This window comes from Arachis hypogaea, chromosome 11 (genome assembly GCF_003086295.3).
Source record: "Arachis hypogaea cultivar Tifrunner chromosome 11, arahy.Tifrunner.gnm2.J5K5, whole genome shotgun sequence".
NCBI lineage: Eukaryota > Viridiplantae > Streptophyta > Magnoliopsida > Fabales > Fabaceae > Arachis > Arachis hypogaea.
In genome coordinates, this window is record NC_092046.1 from 147,801,526 (window position 1) to 147,828,127 (window position 26,602).

The 26,602-nt window shown below is 32.2% G+C and overlaps 1 protein-coding gene across 1 annotated transcript; it reads left to right on the forward strand.

The window, feature by feature from the left end:
• Positions 1–2,212: 2,212 nt before the first annotated feature.
• On the forward strand, positions 2,213–4,261 carry LOC112723537 (CASP-like protein 2C1). Its single transcript, XM_025774940.3, has 3 exons — positions 2,213–3,000; positions 3,102–3,243; positions 3,819–4,261. The coding sequence occupies exons 1-3, from the start codon at positions 2,837–2,839 to the stop codon at positions 4,068–4,070; spliced, it is 558 nt and encodes a 185-aa protein (XP_025630725.1). The 5' UTR covers positions 2,213–2,836; the 3' UTR covers positions 4,071–4,261.
• The last annotated feature ends 22,341 nt before the right edge of the window (positions 4,262–26,602 follow it).

Genomic DNA, 26,602 nt, shown 5'->3' on the forward strand with positions numbered 1-26,602 from the left:
AAGACACTTCTATTAAACATAGTTATAAAAAAGACATTTTTATTAGACACATCCACAAATACACTTTCATAAAACACAATTATAAATAAGAGTTGGCAAAAGTTGACAGATATACTATTGGTAACGAAACCAAAATAATAAATATATCATATAGATATTTATTTTATTAGGTGTTTGAATAGTTATTTTAATATTAAAATTTAGATAAATAATTTAAAAATATAATATATTTTAATTTAATTAATAATTATTCATATTATTCAAAAAAATTATTAATTACTTAATATTCCCCGTATTATTACTGTGCGCCGAGTTCCCACTACTGCATACCCCATATCATGTTATATAAAAATGTTATTTACAACCAGTTATTATATTTTACATATAAATATATTTATAGTTTAATTTATTTTTAACGTATATTTTATATTTTAATATATATATATATATAATTCTAATAATTAATTTTAGTAATTAATTTTGATTTATTATTCTCCACTCTTAATCGAACCCAGATTAGTAGATTTCCGGCCCAACATGCATCTTACTCTTTTTGAAATGCAAATTAAATCATCAGATCATTAATAATCAAGCTTAATTAATTAATTCGATATATTTTTCCTCTAATCCATCTGCTCTCTTTAGGTTTTATTATTTATCACAGCATGCATGGATGGACGCGTGTATTTAATTGCAGTTGTCTCACAACATGACTCTTCCCTCAGTGAAGGACACTTGAAAGTTGCAAGTTAAGTACTGAATGACAGCATCAGAGAAAGACAAAATATAATTTCAAATTTTATACGTATACGATCCATTGAGCCGGGATAACATCGTCATTTCTCATTAAATACATATCATTATAGTGTTCAAATAACATACATAGCTTCAAACAATAAATTAAAACGCATGCATATGGACAATGAAATGAAGTCCGATCCCACTTTAATTTATTGCGACGATGTTTAAGTACAACTGAATGATCTTACTCAAGGAAATCCATCCACTTCGTATTGTTTTAATTTATTATCTTTTTCTTCTTCAAATTAAATTTATCATCATCATAAACCATGCTCAAACAGATCTTATTAATTACTTCTCTAAATTAAAGGAATTTATATAAAATATCGAAAAAGTGAAAAATAATCACAATGCAATTATACATGTTTTAATTTCTTTAGCATAGTAGAATAAGTATCACCGTATATGACATTAATTATGCAATTGAAGATACGTGTGTGTGTATATAAGGCAAATCTGAATAATTCAAGATGTGTATATAATTTATATGATTTATAAGGAAACAAATTAAAAATCTAGATAACATATTCACATCATATAATTATGAAAGAAAACGACTAAAGCGGGAATAGTTGACTCCTTTGGATGCGAGTAATTTATGGCAAGTAGCAATCTTTGGTCACTTTCAATCTTTCATTACGTCTTTGCGTCGGTTGTGCATGTACGTGAAACCCACCACTAGATTATATATTGCACATACACATTATTATTGGATTATTTATTTAACCAATTAACAATACAAGTTTCTAAAGGTATTTTATTAATAAAAATTAAATTAAATTAAAAATAAGTCACTAATAAAAGTTTCTCCTTCAACTAACCTTAACTACTATGAATAACGTTGCAACAAACCATTTATGAAGTCAAATAGAAATTAATTGCTACTATGTAATACTATATAGGCAGTGAAATCAGACCATATAGTATATATGTGGCTACAATTTAATGAGGATTGCTTCTTAAGTGTATAGGAAACTGTACCGCCCTTTCTAATTAACTTCGTCCCACATGCGTGTGCATGTGTGTGTATATATGGCCATGTTCGTGTTGTACTAAGCAAATTAAAGTAATTAAAGATAGAAAACCAACCTTTCAACTAACACATTTTTTTATAGATACGGAGAGAAAAATAGTGTAGAACACAGTTATGGAGTATATGGGTATTTTACGCAACTGTGATGTCAGGAACAAAAATTGGACCGTCAGACCTTTCGATTTGTGTTTAAATAATTAAAAAAATTTAGTCAAAATTCAAATTCTCTCCCACACAACTCGAACTATCCGACTAGAAGGCAAATTTTTTTTAACAAAGAAATCGAATAGTCCAATTTCTCTTTTTACTGTTTCAAAACAAACTGTCCCACATTCATGTCTAATACCTATATTCTTCACATCCACGCACAATACATACGCTGCTGCCATATCGAAAAAAAAATGAGCCTCCAGCTAACCAATTTTCACAGCACAAAGAAAATATACTATTACGCACATTGCTAAATTTGAAAAAGCAATACCACACTACCACACTACCTTTCATTAAAGATTAGGCCTAAGCTATATATGTACGTACTTGTCTCAAAGAAATATAGCAGCATGGTCATTAATATTTTAAAAAATATATATTACATAATATGTATAAATAAACCAGAAAATAAAGAGAACAGGTATGGTGTTACTTCTGACAAAATGAATTAAGTGCGTCACTATTAGCTACAAGAAACAAGATAGGGATCCATTGAGATTCAAATCATAATAAGTTGGTAGAAGCTAGCTAGTAAGTTAGATGCAGTACAATATAATAATGAATAATAATAATAAAGGAACTCGGTTAGGTGTTGGTTGAGATTATTAATTTCGATCCATATTACTATGTATGTTCTAAGAAAAAGGAAAAAAAGAAATCCCACTTGCTCGTGGACATTTCTCTACCATGAGTATCAAATCAAATCAACCACTATAATAATCAAGTAAACAGAGAGTATAGTACTTGTATGTATGCACACACGCGTGCATATTCACTAGATTCATTCAATTCATGACGATGGAGTTAAGAATGGCGAGAGGGGAAACATCTTTGAGGATCTCAGCAATTGTGATGTTGGTTCTAACTGCTTGTTTAGTTGCTTTTGACACTCAAACAAAGGTTATCATGCTGAGTATTGAGAAGAAAGCTACCTACAAAGACATGAAAGCTCTCAAGTAATTAATTAAAACCTTTGTCTTCTGATCTTCCATTCTTTGTATCTATCTCTGTTTGTTCTGCAATTGCCCTGCTTTTAACTTATTATTATTATTATTAGGATGTTGGTGTATGTAACATCTGCGGCTGCTGGTTATAACGTGCTTCGGTTATGCAAACACACCACTACTGTCTCTTGTTCAGAAAAAATCAATAAAGGGTCTAATATATACTTGGCTTGGATCTTGTTCTTATTGGATCAGGTAGAGTAGTTTATTCAATTGAAGAGGAGTAGTAGTAGTAAATTACATGAAAGTGATATTTATTAATGGGTAATGTTATGAAGACAAAAAACAGTCGAAATTTATTTTATTTAACTTTTATTAATTATTATTAGAATTAATAAATGAAAAAGTTTAGGGACCAGTAATTTTGTTAAATTTTGGCTCGTTTGTAACCAGCAAAGAAAAGTGAGCTATTGGATGAAATCTCATACCAATCTCACACCATTAAAACCATCATTGATGGTTACTTGATGGCTACAAATCACAAAAGTTGCTGGCCCCTAGCATTCCTCTTAATAAATACTAAATAAAATAAATTTTAACGATTTTTTATTGATTTTTGAGTGAATACCCCACCCGACCCTGACAATTATCTCGAAAGGACAACGAGGCCTCCAAGAAAAAAAAAAACACTCAATCCGACCCCTAATATATTTTTTGGTACTGATTAACTTCTATGCCAAAAACAACAACATTGACTTTTTGAGCTATTTTGAGTTTTTTTTTTTTGTTATCAAATATTTTTTATTAATTAGAACAAAAATGTGAAACAGATGACAGTGTATGTGACATTCGGTACAAACTGTGCAACACTAGAAGGTTCGATGCTAGCATTAACAGGATCAGAGGCGTTACAGTGGCTCAAGGTATGTAACAGGTTCACAAGATTCTGCGACCAAATAGGAGCGGCTGTGTTGTGTGGCTACGCTGCGTCGATTCTGATGGCTCTGATATCATCCGTCTCTGCCTACAAAGTCATGAGGATGTACTCACCTCAACGGTTTCTCAGCTTGAAGATCAGATGACCATTTTCGTCATTTACTCTGCTATTATTATGTTATTATTACTCTTTGTTTCGTGTCATGTTCATAAATAATTAACACCGCAAAATGCAAATTGTTGCAATGTCAGTGGGGTTTTGCTTCTGTTCTGCCCTTCTAGAGTGTGGAACAACTCTTTATTAAGTGAAATTATAATTATACGAAAATTATTAAAATGATCCTTAAAATTTATTATTTATTATTATTTTTTTTAATTATTAATCGAATTTTTTTAATTTAATAATCCAACAATATACTTTAACTAATACTTTTAAATATTAATGATTAGTTGATAAAAACTAATAAATTTAAATTCAATTTCTTACATTTCTCTAATTATATTAGAATTTAGATTTTGGCTTCACTTTGGTGTGAGAAACTGTTATAACATGAATATCCATTATTTAATAAGTCGTGATTCTTTCAACCATTCAAAACAATTTGGGTGGCTCAAATTTTTAAAAGTCGCGGCAGCTTAAAATTTGTATGGTCAACTCAATTTTAAGGAGGTTGGGAAAAAGATAAATTTATACATGCATAAATAGGATCGTATGGTATGAGGGACAAGACAATCACAGTAAAAACAAAATATACTTATACTCTCATAAATAATATATGTGCATGAAATAATAATATATTATTGAAAAATAGATATAGAATCTCTATTTGGTAATGCTAGAAAAAAAAATACTTGTTTTATTAATAAATATAAAATAAAATAAGTTATTACTAGTTTTGATTAATTCTTTTTAGTTATTAAATATTCTATCAATTTTATTTATTTATTTATTTTACAACACTTATTTCTTTTGTATTTATTCTTTTCTCAAAGTAACATTTAAAAAAAAAAAAATTGCGACGATATCTCCTAATTCGATAGGTCAAAGACTGTCGTGGATCTGAACTCCATTTAAGGGGTTAATCAATTGATTGTTATAAGTATAAGGCGAAATTCGAACTCCCAATACTTATTTAAGCAGACGAATGAGTTGAGCACTCGATCAACTTAAGTTGATTTTCAAAAAAACCTTATAATTTGTTATTACTAGGTACCAATTAATTCAATACGGAGCTTAGTTACAATTTTGATGAGACTTTTGGAATTTTGGCTCTCCTGGCCTCGGCGACTTGTCAATCTTACATTTGTATCTTGGAATGGGTTGATTTTTTTCTTTTTTGGGTATGAGTGTATGACTATATGAGAGTTTATGTAGTGGAGTTATTAGTTGGTTTTTTTGTTCCAAATAAATTGGACAGTTTTTCAATTTTAGGGATTATATCACAAATTTACATATATTTACATGTACAAATAAGATTTTTTTTTTTTTTTGTATTTAAACGAGGCTAAAACGCCCAAAAGAAAAAAACAAGAAACTAAATACAGATAGAACGGGATAAGATAGCCCCTCTCATCCTCCTGGAAAATGCTAACTAACTCTGGGAATGGATAATCCCATAACAAAAACCCAAAATCAAGATCAATACTCTTCCTGGCCAGGCAATCTGCACACTTGTTGCCTTCCCTATAGTTATGTACAAAAAAAAATTCTCCAATCAAGCTTTTTCAGTTCACTAATCCTTCTAATCAAAGAATTAGGGTGCCTTTCTAACTTTCTTTCCCCATTCAATAACTTCACCACTCCCTCTGAGTCACATTCTACCATTATCTTCTTCATCCCTAATCTCCTTGTCAGGTTCAGCCCTTGTACAACACCCCACAGTTCAGCGATGAAAGCAGAGCAGTTTCAATCGTGTGAGTGAAGCCTGCAACCCACTTTCCGTTCTCATCCCGCAGGAGGCCGCCGCAACCCGCCTTGCCCGCATTCCCTACCAACGCTCCATCGACGTTAAGCTTCAGCCAGCCCTTCGGCGGGGGTTTCCATCCCACCCGGCCCAGTCTTCTCACCCGCACCTTTCTCACCAGGTAAGCTTTTTTAAAAGTTTTGTTAATTTCCTGAATTTCTTTGATGATTTCTCTATATGGCTGGATTGGTCTTCTGTAATTGTCCTCATGATTTTCCTTATTTCTCCAAAACCAGATTTTTGAGCATGTAACTATGTATATATCCTTCTAATCTATATTTTGGTTATGTCCCAATTATTTTCTTAGGTTAACTTCCACCCAATCTTCCCAATTAAGACTAAAGAATTTATGCAATTCCATAGGATTAAGAAAATTAACCCAAATTGTTGACGCTTTAGGACAATCTCTGAATAGGTGTAGAAGATCTTCTTGCACTCCTTAAAAAATCTTGCAATCTCCATTTCCACCAAACAATCTTGCTATTCTATGGTTTGCATGAGTTTTCTTATGCATAACAGTCCACATGAAAACCTTGACTTTTTGGGGGGCCTTTCCAGCTCCATAGGTGACTCCAAATAGTTTTATTAGGTTTGCTTCAATTGTTTAGAACTCTATAGGTCGATGCAATCGAGAAATCTTCATTCTCATTATGCTTCCACCCTTTTCTATCCTCATCTGCCTCAAAATGAGGAGGGTATGTTGCTATAATTTTTTGGAAATCTCTTCTGGCAGATAGGTATTGAGTTTTCTCCGGTTCCATTCTCCATTCTCTTCCACCCATTCTGAGACAAGGCTATTGCTATCTGAAATCTGTGTTTTGGCACTCTCCTGAAGTGCTCCTGCCCCTTCAAGCCAGTGATCATGCCAAAATCTAGTACGCTTCTCATTCCCAATAAACTTAACAGTGTTTGATTGAAAAGTTAGCCAAATTTCGAGAACTTCTCTCCAGAAGCTCGAATATGTGTTTCTACCTTTCGTGTCGTCATCAATTAGGTTCCCATCACAGTATTTGTGCTTAAGAACTTTCACCCACATCTGCTCTGGGTTTTCATCCATTTGCCATAAAATTTTTATAAGGAAAGCATCATTCCTGGATGATAGCTTCCTGAACCCCAATCCTCCTTCGTGTCTTGGCAGGCACATAGTCTTCCATCCAATCAGGTGCAATCTTTTTTTATTTGGTTCGTCTCTCCATATGAAGTTTCTCTGAAGTCTTTCCACCTCCCTACAAACTCCTTTAGGTATCCTTTCATGCTGCATCTGGTAGTTCAGAATCGGACTAATAGTTGATTGTGCAAGTGTTAATCTTCCTGCCAAAGAAAGACACTTAGTCTTCTAACCTTTAAGTTTTCTTTAAACCCTTCTCACTATGTCCTTATACCTCTCCTTTCCTTCCCTTTTGTCAGAGATGCGCGCTCCCAAGTATTTGCCTAACTCTTTCTGTTCTTTAAATTTAGACAAATTTAGAATCTCCTCCTTTGTACTTCCAACCGTATTCTTAGAGAACACAATGGCAGTCTTATCTTCATTTATTTTCAATCCCGAAGTATTACAAAAAGTTTCTAATACACCTTTTATTCTTTCCATTTGGTCTTGTGTTGCTTCCGCAAAAAGAAGGTCGTCCGCAAACATAAGATGGGATATTTTTGGTCCATCCCTACTCACCCCAATTGGCTTCCATTCTCCGTCCAGCACATTCTGTTCTATGAGGTGTGAGAGCTTGTCCATGCACATAACGAACAAGTAGGGCGAAATGGAATCCCCTTGTCGCAATCCTTTTTTTGGAATGAATTCTTCCGTCTTATTCCCATTCCAAATAACATTGAACGATACCGTACTCGCGCATTGCATTATAATCTCGACCATCTTATCTGACAATCTGAATTCTTCTAATCTAGTCTTGAGAAAATCCCAACTCATCCTGTCATAGACTTTTTCGAAGTCTATTTTGATCGCTATGAACCGTTTTCTCCCCTTCATTCTCTTCATAGTATGAATAAGCTCCTTTGCAATGATAATGTTGTCCTGAATTTTTCTTTCCAGTATGAAACTTGACTGGTACGCCGCTATTCTATCATTCAAGTGTGGTTTTAACCTTTCCACTAGCATTTTTATTATGACCTTATAGCACACATTGCATAGTGCTATAAGCCTGAACTGGTTAATCAGCTCTCGGTTGTTGATCTTAGACACCAAAGCAATGGGTTGTTGGTCAAGGAAGGATTTCATTTAGGGGGTTTTGACCTTTTGGGTCAAATAGACAAATACATGAGGTTTTTTGGGTCATAGCGTCACATGACACATAGATTCACAAGTGTAATCGTGTAAAGAACCATAGAAAATATTTGGGGAACAAAAAGACCAAAGAGTGAGAGAGATGACCAAAAGTACATCTACTTAGGCCCAACAAGACCCAAACAAAAGCAGGCCCAACATTTTTTCATTTGTTCAAAATACAATTAAAAATAGCTCTTCATTAATATTCTTTTTCAATTTCATTTTTCTAAATATTTATTTAAATAAAACATAAAAAATAATTAAATATGTAATTAATATTTACCTTTTTATTTCACAGTGCAAACAATTTATTTTTAAATAACAGAGAAATTAAAAATTATTTTTCATTATAGGCCACCGCCTTTCAATTCTGATATAGAATAATTTGATATTTGAAGATGAAATGGAGAGAATTATTGTCAACCACCAACTCTCTTAAAAGGTTCATTTCTTTTAAACATTAAGCTTTAATTTTGATTGGAAAGAGATGGCAAGAAGATCAAGATGCTTGGATGAAACAAGTGATGGTGGAAAGAATAGGATGATGTATCGCACCCAAAAATGATATTGGGCCATAAGAATTTTTTATTTTTCGTCGTTAATTAGTTATTAATATTTAAAAATATAGAATAAATATATGTTATTAAATTACTAGATAAATAAATTAGACTAAAAAAATTAAATTAATAATTAATTAATAATTAAAAATAATAAATTATAATGCTCCTAACATTTTTCGTATTTGCATTTCACCAAAAAGCATGATAGATCTGACCGAAAATATATAAACCATTAACCATATCTTTAAAGGAAACGAAATAATTAATAAAGAAAAGTGTTCGGTAGGTCGGATACCGTACGGGTCGGGTGAGTATCTCGGTTAACAAGGGGGAATCGACTGGACGTTCGTCTCTGGATTGGGGGGTAAGCGAGGTCGCGAGCTCTTCAGATGTAAAAGGGGGTGTCACCTGCAAAGATACTTCGACGCACAAGTCAGTAAAATGTGCAGGCGAAAAAAGGGGGTAGAGTCATGTGACGTGTCTTGGGGGAAGGGTAAAAACCTTCCCCTTATATACTGTATCAGAGGTGGGCTCTGCAAGAACAGGCCCACTTTTTCCGAGGCGTTCTCCTCACAGCTGTAGATGAGCTGTCGGGGACGCGCGTCCGGGTCGGCTGTGGAGCGCCTTACCCCTGACCGTTAGGATCGGGTGGTGCTTGGGTCGGGCCAACCCGTAGAAGATTTGGACTAGGCCGTAACAAAAAGGAAAACACAAAATTTATGGAACTTAAAAGAGGACATATATATTTATAATGCAAAGTTATCTCCACACGAAGAAACCACTTTAATTTGCCATGGCTCGCTTTATTACTTCTACTTATTGGATGCAGCTCTCTTTTTACTTTTTAGTGTTTACTCCAACTTAAGCCACACCTTTGTTTATTTTGTGATGAAAAAGCAAAGGGTTGTGAATTGTGATCTAGCTTTTTAGTGTTCAATACGTGTTAAATTGTTTCGCTGTATTTTCACCGATGAATACCCTATAGATTCTAAATCTTTTAAACCACTTTGGAGTGAAAATGCCACACCCCCAGTATGGTGTTGCAGTAATGAGAACATTATCCTTAGCTAGCTATTTCTTCCCATGTTATATGGTCTACGCTATTTGGACATAAAATTCAAACTCCTATCTTGTTTCTTCAGTTTCTAAATTTATGTTTGTACTAATTGAATTTAAAACAGTGAACTTTGAATGAGTCAAACATGCTTAATCTATTGATGTAACACTTATATATAATTAAATATTGGAGGCGACTCAGATAAAGACGCCTAAAACGTCTTTTTTTAAAGATGTTTTTATGTTGTGTTTTAATTGGTTTCTGTATAATTTATTCGGTGTTACTCATCACATATTATTAAATTTCTCAAAAGATTTTCTTTCCAGAAACAATAAAAAACATTTAATTTGGACTAAAACAAAAAAGGTAATAAATTAACTATTAGATTTTTTTTAAAAGAATATTTACATAAAAAAATATATCGCATTCATCAAAATATATATATATATATAACAAGTTCTTAAAATTTTTATAAATAAAAAAATAATTAATTTATATTCGTACAATATATAAAATAATTACTATATTATTATTATATTATATATTAAGATTCACTAATTTAAATTTTTTTTTATTTTTAATATAAGCATTAGAAATAAATAAAATTTTCATAACTAAATGTAGTGTAACAAAATATATATAATATTAATTAGTTCTTAAAAAATTTTAAAAAAAATAGTTTCTTTCATTTTAGTAAAATAACTATTTATTAAAGTAGACAAATTAATTATTTTCTTCTCATATACAATTTTTTTAAGATATAAAAGTAATTAATTAGGACATTGGTTAAGATAATTAAAGTCACTATTTCATTAAACTTTTAATTTAAAGAAAAATCCTAGTTAATTTTGGTATAGAAATTTCGAATTTGAAAACATTGATAAAAATTATGTTGAATTTTGATTTATTTGATTCTCATTTAAATTAATCACTACATAAGTTAAAGTTCTGTTTTGAAGTTATATTCGAGCTTTAATCTGATTTTTAAAGTTTCAATTTACTTAGTTTGATTTTTTAACTTAGGTATCCGTGACTCATATTAGGGTTTTAAGTGTTTAGTTGAAAAAAAATAAGGTAAAAAAATTTCAATTGTCACATCAAACAGTCGCTAGAATGTATAATGTAACAGTCGTTAGTCCATCTCAGTATGTTATTAACGATTTTGTAAGACAGTGACAAAAATAATATTAGAAACCAATGTGAGTCATAACTATTAAGTTGGGAGACTAAATTGAGTAAATCGAAATTTTTGAAATTAGATTGAAACATAGTTGTTAGAACGAACCAGTGATCGAACCGGTCAAGCTACTGGTTCACTGGTTTATTGGTTCAACTGATAAATCACTGGTTGAACCGATAAAACCGGTCTCACGTAAATATAAAATATAAAATAGTTAAAAACTTAAAATTAAAATTTGAAATACATATCTTCACTAACATTTTATGAAGAATCAAGTCTCAACTTCTAAAAATAACTAATATAAAAAAATTATAAAATTTTAATACTACAATAGTATCTTATTTTGACACAATAAAAAAAATAATTAATTCACAAAGCCTATCATCTAACTATAATATCAGTAGATTTTAACACTAACATCAAAACAAATAACCTTAATCACAATACTAGCAATAAAATAGATCAAGTAAATTAATAAATTTTTAGTGAAATTTATATTTATATTAATAATGGTATATAATTAAAATATAATTAATTTTAAAAATAGAAAAAACAAAAATTAAATTAAATTAGATATTTATCTATACTATATAATTAGTATTTGTCAAATATAATACTTAGAAGTGCAATGGCTAAGTGGCAAATAGATGTTGCTTTTACTCAAAGGTTCTTGGTTCGAGACCAGTTTGGTTAGACCGGTTCTTACCGGTTCACACCGGTTTTATTCCTTAAACGGTCCAAGGAGTAAACCGAACTGAACTAAGATTCGGTTCTGGTCCGGTTCACTAGTTTTTCGGTCGAACCAGCTGATCCAGTTCGGTTTTTACAACTATGAATTCAAATACGAACATAATTTCAGAGACCAATAAGTATTATCTCTTTGTTGACAATTAAGTTGTTTTAATGGTAATTAAGATCTAATAATGGTTTATAATAAAATAAGCATTCTTTTGTAACAATGAACCTATAGTAGTAGTTAGGGGTGTTCATAGATTAGATCATATCCATATAAATCCACAGTATTGAGGATATGATCTGATCTGTAAGATGATCGGATTGGATCAAATCGGATCCACACTCTAATCAGATAGAAGTAAATATGTTAACAAAAGTAAACAAAAAAAATTATTGACCTTTTTTATAAAAATAAAATTTTTTAATATTTTTTATTTTATGGATATATTTGATATCTGATCCAAACATAAAAAGTGCGAATATCGAATTGATCTAATGAGTTTAGTGCGGATTAGATCGAAATTTCAGCCATATCTCATCTGTAAACACCTCTAGCAATAATAACTAAAAAATTATAATGATTATATTTTTAACTAAGAAGAAGTGCCAAAAAAAAAGTACTAAATATAAGAACATTTAATCAAATATTAAAAGAAAATTTTACTTTAAAACAGTTGGACTTTTTTGCTCATATATATATATATATATATATATATATATATATATATATATATATATATATATAATAATAATAATAATAATAATATGATAATTATTTTATATATCACACAAATATAAACGTTTTCTTTCTATGATCTTAAGAAAGGTTTTGTAAGTCCCTAACATTGTTATCGATTTTTGTAGTGTTAGCCCTCATATTATCAATTTGATTCATATATAATTCGGATGATAAATTATTTGGTGACGTGCTTCTTTTTTTACCGTGATATACTTGTTTATTATTATTATTATTATTATTATTATTATTATTATTATTATTATTATTATTATTATTATTATTATTATGTACATTAAAAAATAACAGGCCAAATTATTGCCATAACATAATAGAAGTATGAAAGTTTATCATTCTTCTCTAATGGAGGAAACAAAATTCTTTTCAATAGTTTATTTAACGTTTAGTAGAATAAAAATAAATTTTATTAGAGTAAATTTTAGTACGAGTTTAATATTTTTATTCATCATAAAATATTTATAGAATTACTCGTAGCTAAATTTTGGAAAAAAGAAAAAAACATGATTTTTAATTTTATTTTTAAATAAACTTTATTTTTAATTTTAAAATAAATTTTAATTTTATCTTTTAATAATATTAACTTTTTACCGTATATAATTATTCAATTATTTTTTAATCATATATAAATAAATTACTCTTAATAAGACTTTTTTGTGTTATTCAATTATCTTTTTTAAAAAATAATTAATTATTAAAATAATTAAACTTTTCACAACAAAAATAATAAAAAAATTATAAACGAAAAAAATTAACTATCCTGATAATTTTTTGTATTTTTATTCATATTTTAATTATAAATATAAATATAATTTAATTATATTATTTATGAAATGTGACTATAGATGTAAATAAAATTTAGTTATATTACTTATATATAGTTTTATTGTATTGTATTACTTATAAAGTTAGATTATAATTATGACAATAGAATTGTTCTTGTATTTTTATATGTATGACTAATTGGTGGTGTTAAAATATTACTCTTAATTATAAATAAGGTCTATAATTTAAAAAATCAAAGACTCAATTAAAAAAATACGAAAAAAATGATGTTAAAATATTCTAACTCTTTAAAATAAAAATATTCGAAATTCAACTAAAAATTATTTAAAATTTAAAATCAATAAAAATTTATATTCAATGTGTTTTGTATTAAATATATTTAATAACCTATTATATCATATTGGTTGAAATTAGTTTTTATAATGTTAATTTTTTAATAACACTTTATTAGAAAAAATCATCTTTTCAGAATTTTTTAAAAACTAATTAATATTATATATATTTTGTTACATTACATCTTGTTATAAAAAATTTATTTATTTCTAATGCTTATATTAAAAATAAAAACAAAATTTAAATTAATAAATTTTAATCTATAATATAATAATAATATAGTAATTATTTTATATATTATACGAATAAAAATTAAATTATTTTTTTATTTATAAAAATTTTAAGAGCTTGTTATATATATATATATGATGAATGTGATATATTTTTTTATGTAAATAATCTTTTAAAAAAAAATCTAATAGTTAATCTATTACCTTTTTTGTTTTAGTCTAAATTAAATGTTTTTTATTATTTTTGGAAAGAAAATCTTTTGAGAAATTTAATAATATGTGATGAGGAACACCGAATAAATTATACAAAAACTAATTAAAACACAACATAAAAATATCTTTAAAAAAAGACGTTTTAGGCGTCTTTATCTGAGTGGCCTCCTTAAATATTTATATATATTCCTTTACTTTGGAGTAAAATACAACGAATTAATTAAGACAAACTACAAATATAAGATCCTTGGCTCTAGAATTTCACTTCCATAAATATTTTAATAACAATACAATATAATCTTAATATAATTTTCTCTTAATAATAACATAATCATATATTAAGAAAAAAAAACAATACTACAATAATAATATATATCTTTATTATCTCTCTTAATAGAGAGAAAATAAGGTCATATCTAAGGTATTGGTTCGGAGGATGCGGACGGTGATGCCAAGTTTAGTAGGAAAGACTCAGAGTAATTTTGTGAAGGGTAGAAAAATATATGATGGGGCTCTAATTGCCTGTGAAACTGTGCAGTAGCTGTAAGTCCAAAAAGAAGAGTGCAGCGATAATTAAACTGGATCTTCAAAAGATTTATGATAGGGTCAAGTGGAGTTTTGTGGATATTATACTATACAAGATGGGTTTTGGCCTTAGGCGGAGGAGCTGGATCAAGGCGTGTGTTTGCTCTACATCTATGTCGGTTCTTATAAATGGGGTTTCCTCTAAGCCCTTCAAGATAGAAAGGGGTCTACGGCAAGGAGACCTACTATCCCCCTTTCTGTTTGTGTTAGATGTTGATGTTCTTCATAGAATGATTGGGGATGTGGTGAGGAATGGGCGTATATCTCCACTTCTGGTTGGACGGGATAACATCGAGTTGTCTCACTTGCAGTTTACGGATGATACTATTTTGTTCTGTCCTACTAAGGAGGAGACTATCAGGAATTACCAACGGTTGTTGCGATGTTTTGAGATGATGGCTGGGTTGAGTATTAATTTTGAGAAGTCCACCTTTATTCTGATTGATTTTGAGTGGCATTGGACACTAAAGATGTGTAATTTGTTGGGATGTAAGGAGGCATCGTTACCATTTAGATACCTGGGCATTTCTCTGGGAGCAAATTCGAGGCTTGTTAAGACATGGAAACCAATGATTGACAAGGTGGAAGAAAAGCTTAGTCTGTGGAAAGCAAAGACACTCAATAAGGCGGGTAAGCTGGTTCTCATTAAGTCTGTTCTTAATAGTCTGCCAATTTACTATCTCAGTTTATACAAGTTGCCAAAGACAGTAGCGGAGAAGTTGATCTCCCTACAAAGACAGTTCTTGTGGAGTAAAGGGGACGGAAGGAACGGGATGCCGCTAGTGAAGTGGGAACTAGTAATGGCTCCAAAAAAGGCAGGTGGGTTGGGAGTTGGTGATACAGTGGTTCGGAACACTGCTCTACTGTTCAAGTGGTGGTGGAGATTTTTCGAAAGAGGACTGTCCCTTATGGAAAAAAGTTGTTTGCTCTTGTAATAATATGAATCTTGTTGAGATGCTGAGTGGTCAGCCGATACCTACAAGAGAGGGTCCCTAGAAGGACATCTGTCAACTACAAATCAGGGAGCCACATGTGAGAGAAAAGATGATTCGAGACTTGTCTATGGAGTTAGGGCATGGCAGAACAATCGGGTTCTGGGAGGATAGCTGGTTGCCTAGTGGTGTGTTGAAAGATATGTTTTCAAGACTTTTTTCGATCTCAAACCTTAAAGGATCTGTGATAGGGGATTGTGAGTTTTGGGATGGGATGAAATGGATTTGGAGTTTCCAATGGAGGAGAGAGTTATTCCACTGGGAGTTGGAGCTAGTAAACCAACTGCATGAGAATTTACAATCAGTTAAGCTGAAAACTGAGAGAGAGGATAGAGTGGTTTGGAAGTTTGATAGATCAGATATTTTTTCAACTAACTCTTTTGTACAAGTGTTGCAAGCGGAAGCTCTTCCGAAGAAAATCACAAGCTATAGCTTCACTAGTGCTATTTGGGGAGGTTTTGTCTCATCGAGGATTGAGCTGTTTTCTTGGTTTGTGTTAGTCGGCAAGGTGAATACTAAGGATAGATTGTGTATATTAGGTGTTATTGACCAGAATGAGAATATGTATGTTTTATGTTTTATGTTGTAAGTCTGTCTGCCTATCATTTGTTTATTGGATGTGAGCTCACTTGACAGGTGTGGTGTGCTTGGCTATTCGCTCTTAGAAAGATTTGGACAATGCCAAGTTCTTTGAAGCAACACTTTAAAAGTTGGACGAAAAGTTCAACAAGAAAAGATGAGATAAAGCAGTGGTTTGTTGGATTCTTTGCTGTTATTTGGACAATTTGGTTAAAAAAAAATAATAGAATCTTCAAAAATCGAGCTTCAAGTGTGGTGAAAATTATGAACATGTCTTTTACTTTTTCTAATGATTGGTTTGGTGGTGAACCCTTTGATTATTAATGGCAATGCCAAAAATGACTAGGGATTGATATGTACTTTGAGTTGTCAGATGTTTATGATTTTTGTATTTTTTAAAGCTCCATATTGTATTGAGCTCCCTTTACTTAAAAAAAAATAAATAAATAAATACTCTCAATTTAAATTCATATTTTTCATAAACTTCACTTAAATGATACAATTGTATATGATGCTTATTTAATTTATAGACTTAAATATGCTAATTTTCTTAATTACTAAGTCATTCCTAATCACTCTAACTATTATGATCTCTACAAAGTTCTAATATAGTAAATTAGCAACTTTTTTATTACTTGATAAACATATTAACATAGGTGGAACTAGAAAATTATTTTTAAGAGAGACCAACATAAAAAAAATATAAATTAAAAAGAGAGAAAAATTTAAAATTAAAAAGAGACTAAAATAAAAAATTAGAGACTTAATTAATATTATAAATTATTAATTTAGGGGAGTCATTACCGCCTTGCTTTTCTATCATGGTAGCTCCGTTACTATTAATATATGATTGATATAATTCTCTTGACACAAACTTTGATTTTTTTTTTTTTGTAATTTGACTAATTTTGACTTGTTAAACTGATACAACTTCTATCATCTTTTATAATTTTTCGCTCTTATGAATGTTAATGAATTCAATTTGCATTTCTCTTTGAACAATCAAGTATGAATTGTCATATTAAAATGTCTATAATCTTCTAGAATGCATAATTTGCCCATAGACACAATTTATGGAGAATTAATCAACCTTTCTAATTTCATAGAAAAATACATTACAATTGGTAAATAATTGTTTGAACTAGTACGAGTGAAATATGGATCAGCATCTTCTAGTGAGAAAAGAAGAAATATTTGCGAAAGAAGTGATATAAAGAGGGTAAAGTCGCATATATATAGGGGAACTGGAAGAAGAAGAAAGAGATAGATAGAGTGAAATTTTTATTCCGTTATAGCCAAACCGGTAAAAAAAGGAGGAGTCCATGGCAAGCTGGGTATCTACCTTAAACAATGAAAGGGTGCGTGATAAGTGATAAGTGATGATTTGATGGAGGAAGAAAGAGAGTATTAGTGGCATGGACCACATTGAAAAATTAGATCATAATGACGGTGGATTATGTGCTACTTAGGGGCATGAACTCATGGATTACAACATCAAACAAGCTATAAGGTACTACCCTAATAAGATGATGATGGCCCCCTCATTCTACTTGTTATGGCCGACCATATCGGACACACACATAGAGATAGACTTTTCAAATGGGTAATGTTAGAGAGACAAAAAAAAACAGTCAAAAATTGTCTTATTTAACATTTATTAATTGTCACAACAATTAATAAATACTAAATAAAGTAAGTTATGACTGTTTTTGTCTGATTTTCTTTGATTATTAAATATTTCTTATTATATGCTTCTCAATTCACCCATTCAGTCCTCCAATAAGTCCAAACCTTTTTGACGTTTCACATCCGTGCAAATATGCTTCCACCCCCCTCCTATTATAATTTCTTTTACCATTATATCAATTAAGTATTAACACTCTCTATTCAACATAAATTATATATGACACAGTACACACTTGAGTTCATTATTGTGCATCATCTATCAATGTGCTTTCTATATATTTTTCCTAGTCACCATTAAGAGCAATAGTATAGTCATCACTTTCGCATTAATAGGATACCTTATAACCAATGAACATCCCACTGTACATCTATTTATGACTGTTAGGAAATAAATAGAGTAATGCGAGAGCAGAAGCCAAAAAACAAAATTGACACGAGAAATCAGGAAAAAATGAATGACAAAAATATTCTTTTATAAATTGAGACACATAACAAAGGTTGATCCTAATCATAAATGAAAGCTAGATGAGCATAATTCTTTAGAAAAATCAAATAATAATTGATCCGTCACCTTATAACTCGATTTTTATTGTGCATTATAAGTTACTCGGTTTTAATTATCATTCATTCTGTAATCGACATCTTCATTATCGACTTAATGTCTTTTAATGGTCATACCATCAACTCTATTCATCAATTCTATGTCTATAAAAGGCACAAATTTTTATATACACCGGACATTCTAGATATATTCTATATACATTCTATATTCATAGAATTATTATAATATACAACACATGATAACTTCTATTTCATGTTTTATATTTTATATTCATAGAATTATTCTTATACCTCTTAAACACTTACTGACTTGAGCGTCGGAGTGTCTTTTGCAAGTACCCACACTCTTGTTCTCTCCTTGCCAACGTATAACTCATCCCGACGAGAAGCTTGAAAATATTCATCGACAGACGAACTATACACCAACCAAACTCAGCAAGAACAATGCCTATTAGTATATTTTAAATCTTCTACCTATACAATTGGGAGATATATACATGGTTAGTTGGTCTGAATAAAAAAATACCATTTATATATTAAAATTAGTCATCAAATTATAATTATTGTTTAGTTTATTTTTAATATATATTTTATATTTCAATATATATTTTATATTAATAGCAGGCTGCGTTTAAAAAAAAAAATAAATGTATTGTGTTTACTGTAAAATATACAAAATTAAATTATATCTCAATATTCTGTTTGATTTAAAATAAAATTAACCACCGAATTATCTAAATTTACTAAAATACCTCTAATTAAAAAAATTACGTAAAATATGTGAAATAATATCGCGACCCACATATGTTTTTTTCGTACCTCTCTTCACTTGGAAAGTAAGACGTTTTATCCATTCTTCAGAATATACAGAAAAGTCTAGGAGGCCAACAACTTTATTAAATTTTGGCCAGTATGTAACAAGTAAAACAAAAATAAATAATTTCACACCATTTGATAAAATCTCACACCATTAAAAACATCATTGATGACTATTTGATGATTACAAATTACAAAAATTGCTGGTCTTCTATCACTTCTCTACGAAGAATACATTCTTTTTACTTCTTTCTCCGAACATTCTATTTGAGGGACATTAGCAAAGTCTTTCTCATTTTTGAACATTTTACCAAATATATTATCAGTTTCTCAGATTGTGTCAGCATCAACTTATTTAATTCTTTTAAACTAAATCAGATTAATAGAAAATGCATCCAAAAATCCAAGGCAAGGACTCCATGTGCCATTAACATAAAATTGTGCTCGAACTTTGAAAGCCAAGAAAGGATGGAAAATTTTCAGGAGCAACGAAACAACATGGAGAAAAATGCGAACAGAGAATTTAAGTTTAAGTTTGATGATCTAACTAGTTTTGATACTATCTCACCTAACTAGTTTTGATGAATCGAGCTTAGCTAAAAGCTTTATATATATAGTAGACTAATTCACCTTAATGATTCAGAGTAATTAAGGTCTAGTGGTCTTCAAGTAACGTGAATAGACCAAAAAAATTACGGTAGTTTATAATTACGTGATGGAAGGAGGATGGCTACCAGTCACTTTTCTTCTTTTATTTCATTTTATTTTTAAAGGTGCTTTTAGAGTTCATGGGCCTACAAACATCATTCTCGTTATCATAGTCATCAAATACATCAATCCACGTAAAATCAAGTTCTTAAAGATAAAGTATTGAGGGGAAGCAGGAAGGCCTATTGTAATGAAATCTGATGCATATCAAGCCACATATGTCACGGCTAAATATTAGGAATTATTAGAAAACAAATTCCTTTCAGTTTTTAGTTGATTTGGTGTATCCCGTTTTATTAGCTGTAAATATCTTGCATTACCATAATTAGGAAATCAGGTAGCTAATTGTTAGGTAGAGTACTGTATATATAATTGATATGCTATTCAATAAAACACAAGGCAATTTGGCATGGTATCAGAGCTAGGTTGGCTCTGATAATCATCACACAAAAGAAACCTCCGCCGCTGAAATGGCTGGAGTAGGTGTGACTCCTCCAAAAAGAGAGGATTCAAAGAAGGACGAAGATGGATCCAACAAAGGACCATCGCCTTATGATCTGAGCGTTAGCGACAATCCTGGAAACGTAATCACACAAGTGCAATTACGAGGAGAGAACTACGAAGAATGGGCTCGAGCTGTGAAGGTGTCGCTACGTGCTAGGAGAAAATGGGGGTTTCTAAATGGAACTCACAAGAAGCCACGAGAAGGGGCATCTGAAATGGAGGATTGGTGGACGGTTCAATCCATGCTTGTCTCATGGGTGATGAATACGATTGAGCCACGGCTGCGCTCCACCATCTCATACGCTGAAGATGCAAAGGATCTCTGGGAAGAAATCAAGGAGCGATTTTCCATCGTGAATGGTCCTAGAATTCAACAATTGAAAGCTGAACTTGCCGAGTGCAAACAACAAGGACTGGCTATGGTGGAATACTATGGAAAACTGAAGACTCTTTGGGATGAGTTGGCAAACCATGAACCAGTGCTTAGATGCTCTTGCGGAGGCTGCAAGTGTGACATTGGGTCACGATTAGATAAGAGAAGGGAAGAAGAAAAGGTGCATCAATTTCTAATGGGGTTAGAAGACGTAAGCTATGGCACAGTGCGATCTAATATTCTCGCAACGGATCCTCTACCTTCTCTCAACAGGGTGTATGCAACTTTGGTACAGGAAGAGAGAATGAAGATGATCAGCAGAACCAAGGAAGACAAAGGAAGCTTAATGGGACTGGCAGTACACACTGGGTACAAGCACAAAAGCCGAAATGAAATAAAGCCACTCGTATGTTCTCACTGCGGAAGAACAGGACACGAGATCAAGGGGTGCTTTCAACTGATTGGGTATCCGGAATGGTGGGGAGATCGATCTCGAGACGAAAAGGGAAGCAACACCAAGACCTCGCATAAGCAGGGAGGACGCTTGCGAGGGGGGGCTGTCATACGTGCCAACACAGCACAAGCCACAACAGAAAAATCAAGTAACCATGAAGAAGAAATAGGAGGAAGCGCAGTGACTGGACTTAGCCAAAAACAATGGCAGACGCTGTTAGAAATGCTAAATGGCAACAACGGAAGTAGAACTGAAAGCATGACTGGTAAGGAAGGATATGTTGTGTGGATTATAGATAGTGGAGCCTCTAACCATATGACAGGGAATTCAAGAGATCTAAGGGGTCTAGAGCGTATTGAAGGATGCACGGTGGGGCTACCAAACGGAGAAGAAGTTCTTGCTAATACAAAGGGAACGGTGACTCTTGATGGAGGACTTAAATTGACCAATGTTTTATATGTGCCAAAACTAAGATGCAATTTGATTTCAGTATCACAATTAACAAAGGATGCAAATTGTACTGTACTATTTACTCATGAGCTTTGTGCTATGCAGGACCTCATTTCGAGGATGCTGATTGGAGCGGGTGAACAAAGAGATGGGCTCTACATGTACCGTGGTGTTCGCAAATTCACAGCATGTCAAACCCAAGAGAAGAGTAGTATTGATCTTTGGCACAAGCGAATGGGACATCCTTCCTATAAAGTGGTACAAATGTTGCCGAATTTGAATGGTGGTTGTAAATCTGAAGAGAATAATAAATTATGTGAAGTTTGTGAAAAATCTAAACAAACACGAGATAAATTTCCATCAAGTGATTTTCATGCAACACATCCTTTTGATTTAATACATTGTGATTTATGGGGATCTTATCGTACCCCCTCTTCTTGCGGAGCATCTTATTTTTTAACAATTGTTGATGATTATTCAAGAGCAGTTTGGATCTATTTGTTGTGTGAAAAGCGGGAAGTGTCAAGTGTGATGATTAATTTCTTTGCTCTTATTGAAAGACAGTTTAATAAACAAGTCAAAGAAGTACGCAGTGATAATGGGACCGAGTTCATCTGTATGCGTCCATATTTTTTGCAGCATGGAATTATTCATCAAACATCTTGCGCTGGGACACCCCAACAAAATGGAAGGGTGGAGAGAAAACATAGACATATCCTTAATGTAGCTCGTGCACTGAGATTTCAAGGATCTTTGCCCATTCGATTCTGGGGAGAATGTGTTTTATCTGCGGGACACTTGATCAACCTAACACCATCATCTGTTCTTAACGGAAAAACTCCTTTTGAAATGATACATGGAAAACCACCTGACTATAATCATCTTAGAGTTTTTGGCTCATTGTGTTATGCGCACAATCAACAAACCAAGGGTGATAAATTTGCCAGCCGAACTCGTACATGCACATTTGTGGGATACCCATTTGGAAAGAAAGGATGGAAACTTTATGATATGGAAAGAAATATTTTCTTTATATCTCGTGATGTCAAATTTGTAGAAACCGAGTTCCCGTTTGCGTGTTTGGCCCAAGAAAATTTGGTTTCCACTTCTTTAGTGCATGAGGAGAAATTTTTGGAGCCCGTTAATAATAAGTCCACACTTGATCACGAGGAGGTCCTTCCTCAGACTAATTCCAATGACGAGTCCATTGTTGTTGTTGGGGGAGGTGAATCTCCACATACAGACCCAACAAGGACAGCTTCACCCCTCATCGAAACCAGCAGCCCCTCACCAACTGTCTCAGATGATGTGCCTCTTTCTACCGACACCACCACGCTCTCTGAACTTCCTCTGGGTCGTGGACACCGAGTAAAGCAACCTTCGATCAAGCTGCGTGATTTTGTCACCAACACCATCATCGTAAACCCGTCCATCTCTTCACCCTCTCCATCACATTCCTCAGGTCCACTCTATCCCTTATCTCAATATATGTCATGCGATAAATTTTCTGTGCAACACCGTACTTTCCTCGCAGCAATAAGCGAAGAACGTGAACCCACAAATTTTCATGAGGCAATAGGTGATGCTCGATGGAGAGAAGCCATGAGCGTTGAAATTAAAGCTCTTCAGGACAATGGTACTTGGCACCTTACACATCTACCACCGCAGAAGAAGGCTCTGGGGTGTAAATGGATTTATCGCATCAAATATCGTTCGGACGGGCAAGTTGAAAGGTTTAAGGCACGCCTCGTCATTCTTGGTAATCATCAAATTGAAGGGTTGGATTATAATGAAACCTTCGCCCCGGTCGCAAAAATGGTAACTATTCGCACTATTTTAGCTGTGGCCGCTGCTAAGGATTGGGAACTCCATCAAATGGATGTTCACAATGCCTTCCTTCATGGGGATCTTGAGGAGGATGTTTATATGAAATTGCCACCGGGGTTTCATGTCCCTACTCCTGGCATGGTGTGCAAACTTCAAAAATCCCTTTACGGACTCCGCCAAGCTCCGCGCTGCTGGTTCTCTAAACTTTCTGTTGCCCTCCTTCAATACGGGTTTCAGCAGTGTGCCTCCGATCACTCATTGTTTGTCTCTCATCATCACAATATTCAACTTGTGGTGCTCGTTTATGTTGATGACCTTATCGTGGCTGGTAATAATTCTCTTGCTATTCGCCAGTTCAAGGACTACTTAAATCAATGCTTCCACATGAAAGACTTGGGGAAACTAAAATACTTTCTAGGGGTGGAAGTGGCTCGCTCTCCTACTGGCATTTTTCTTAACCAACGCAAATACGCGTTAGATATTATCATGGAGACTGGCATGCTTGGCTCTCGGCCTGTGTCTACACCTATTGAAGAAAATCATCGTCTTGCATTGGCTGAAGGACCTTTGCTCTCTGATGCAGCCCAGTATCGTCGTTTGGTTGGTCGTCTCATTTATTTGTGCTTCACTCGCCCGGAACTCTCATACAGTGTTCACATTCTTTCTCAGTTCATGCACCAGCCTCATGAAGAACACTGGCAGGCTGCCTTACGAGTTGTTCGCTATCTAAAAGGCCGGCCTGGGCAAGGTGTTTTATTGCGCCGGGAAAACGATTTTACCTTGCATGCTTGGTGTGATTCTGATTGGGCGGGTTGCCCTCTTACTCGTCGGTCTCTCACTGGCTGGGTTATTCTCCTTGGCAACTCACCAATTTCATGGAAAACAAAGAAACAACATACAGTGTCACGGTCCTCTGCAGAAGCCGAGTATCGCTCCATGGCTAATACCACTTGTGAACTCAAATGGTTAAAGGAACTGCTCTTGAGTCTCGGGATCTCCCACACACAACCCATACCTCTCTCATGCGATAGCCAGGCAGCACTTCATATTGCTAAGAACCCTGTTTTTCATGAGCGTACTAAGCATATTGAGGTTGATTGTCATCTTGTTCGTGATGCTGTCATCCAGGGCCTCATCCTTCCCTCCTATGTCCCAACAAAATCTCAGGTTGCCGATATCTTGACTAAAGCTCTGAGCTCCCATTCATTCGCATCAATGTTGGACAAGTTGGGCATTAGTAACTTACATGCCCCAACTTGAGGGGGGGTAATGAAATCTGATGCATATCAAGCCACATATGTCACGGCTAAATATTAGGAATTATTAGAAAACAAATTCCTTTCAGTTTTTAGTTGATTTGGTGTATCCCGTTTTATTAGCTGTAAATATCTTGCATTACCATAATTAGGAAATCAGGTAGCTAATTGTTAGGTAGAGTACTGTATATATAATTGATATGCTATTCAATAAAACACAAGGCAATTTGGCATATTGCCTCAACAATTTTGACTTATATATACACGTAGTATCGCATCGTAAAAGTTTTATGATATAATATATTTTATGTTACGTATACATCATGTGTAGTGGTATTTATTTTTTTCCGACTTCCATTTAAAAATTTACTCTTGGTCGATAATTTGCTATATATATATATATATATATATATATATATATATATATATATATGGTAATATTTAAATTTTTAATATTTATTAAAATAAAGGAGTGAATTAATCAAAATTGATTATACATGAGTCTATTATGATTTATAAGAATTAATTTTGTTACTCTTTATAGTATTAAATTAAAAGACCCTAGTTTTAGTGGGAAAAAACCAAAATCTTATACTAATATTGATTTCATATTGCCAACTTTCAGAATTAGTTTTTTAAATTCTTAAATTTTTTAATTTTACATATTTTAATTTTTATTTTAATTATACTAAGTATCCTCCCTTCTTTCTTTTTATTTTTTTTGGGGAGATGTATTTGCTTCTATTAAGCAAAATACTCAGTTTGGATAAACAATTTAATTAAATTTTTTTAAAAAAAGAGTTTAAATCATAATGACTTATATTAAAAATAGTTTATAAATAAATTATTTTATGGTTGGTTTTTTAGTCACAAAAATACTTATTTAAAAAAATGATAAAAATTTTTTATTATAAAAGATTATTTTTTAATTTTTCTATAAACATTTTAAATAACATTTTAGAAAGTCACAAATTAATCTTAAAAATTATACTAAATATTAATATCATAATTTTTCTTAAAATAAAAGTTAAAAAAAAATATTTATGGACATATATCTAAATCATCGACACCAGTCATTTGCATTGAATTGACGGCAATCCCCAATATGACATGCTTCTTTCATACGTACTACTACCACTATATATGTGATGTAATGGGGTTGTGACTATTGATTATTAGTCACAGACGTGCACCAAGAACACAAATGGTCTCCTTCTACTGATGAAGTGATTATATAATCCATGAATTTTGAAAATCAATATTGCAAATAGTATTTCTCTTCTTAATTGTTTGTACCAATTTTCAAACACATCTAAATTTGAGAAGTACGATATTTTCCAGACATCAAACTTTACTCTAACTACCAAAATAAATATTAATAATTTCGTTTGTGCCTTAGTAGATGCCAGCAATTTAGAGTACTATAGTACATAATCTTGTGAACCATGCATTTTTATTGAGAGCAATATTTCCAAACAATATGTATAGCAATATAACCAATAATTTATTCTCAAAAGGTCTCTCTCTTGGAAACAATTGAATGTTATGCAAGTAGTTCATGCTCGTTTTTTTTGCTTAAAGTATCTCTCAACTTAGCAATTTAAAGACTAATTTATTATGAATTGAAATTTTATTCAAAACTTTACTGGTAGTTAACAAATAATTACATGTACAAAACAACATTTAAAATTTTGAACACTTATTTAATGAACTAACTACTGAACTAATTAAATTAAGTTGGTTTTCTTTTCCATTGTTATTAGACTCTTTTGGTGAATGGATTGTTGGGAAAACTAA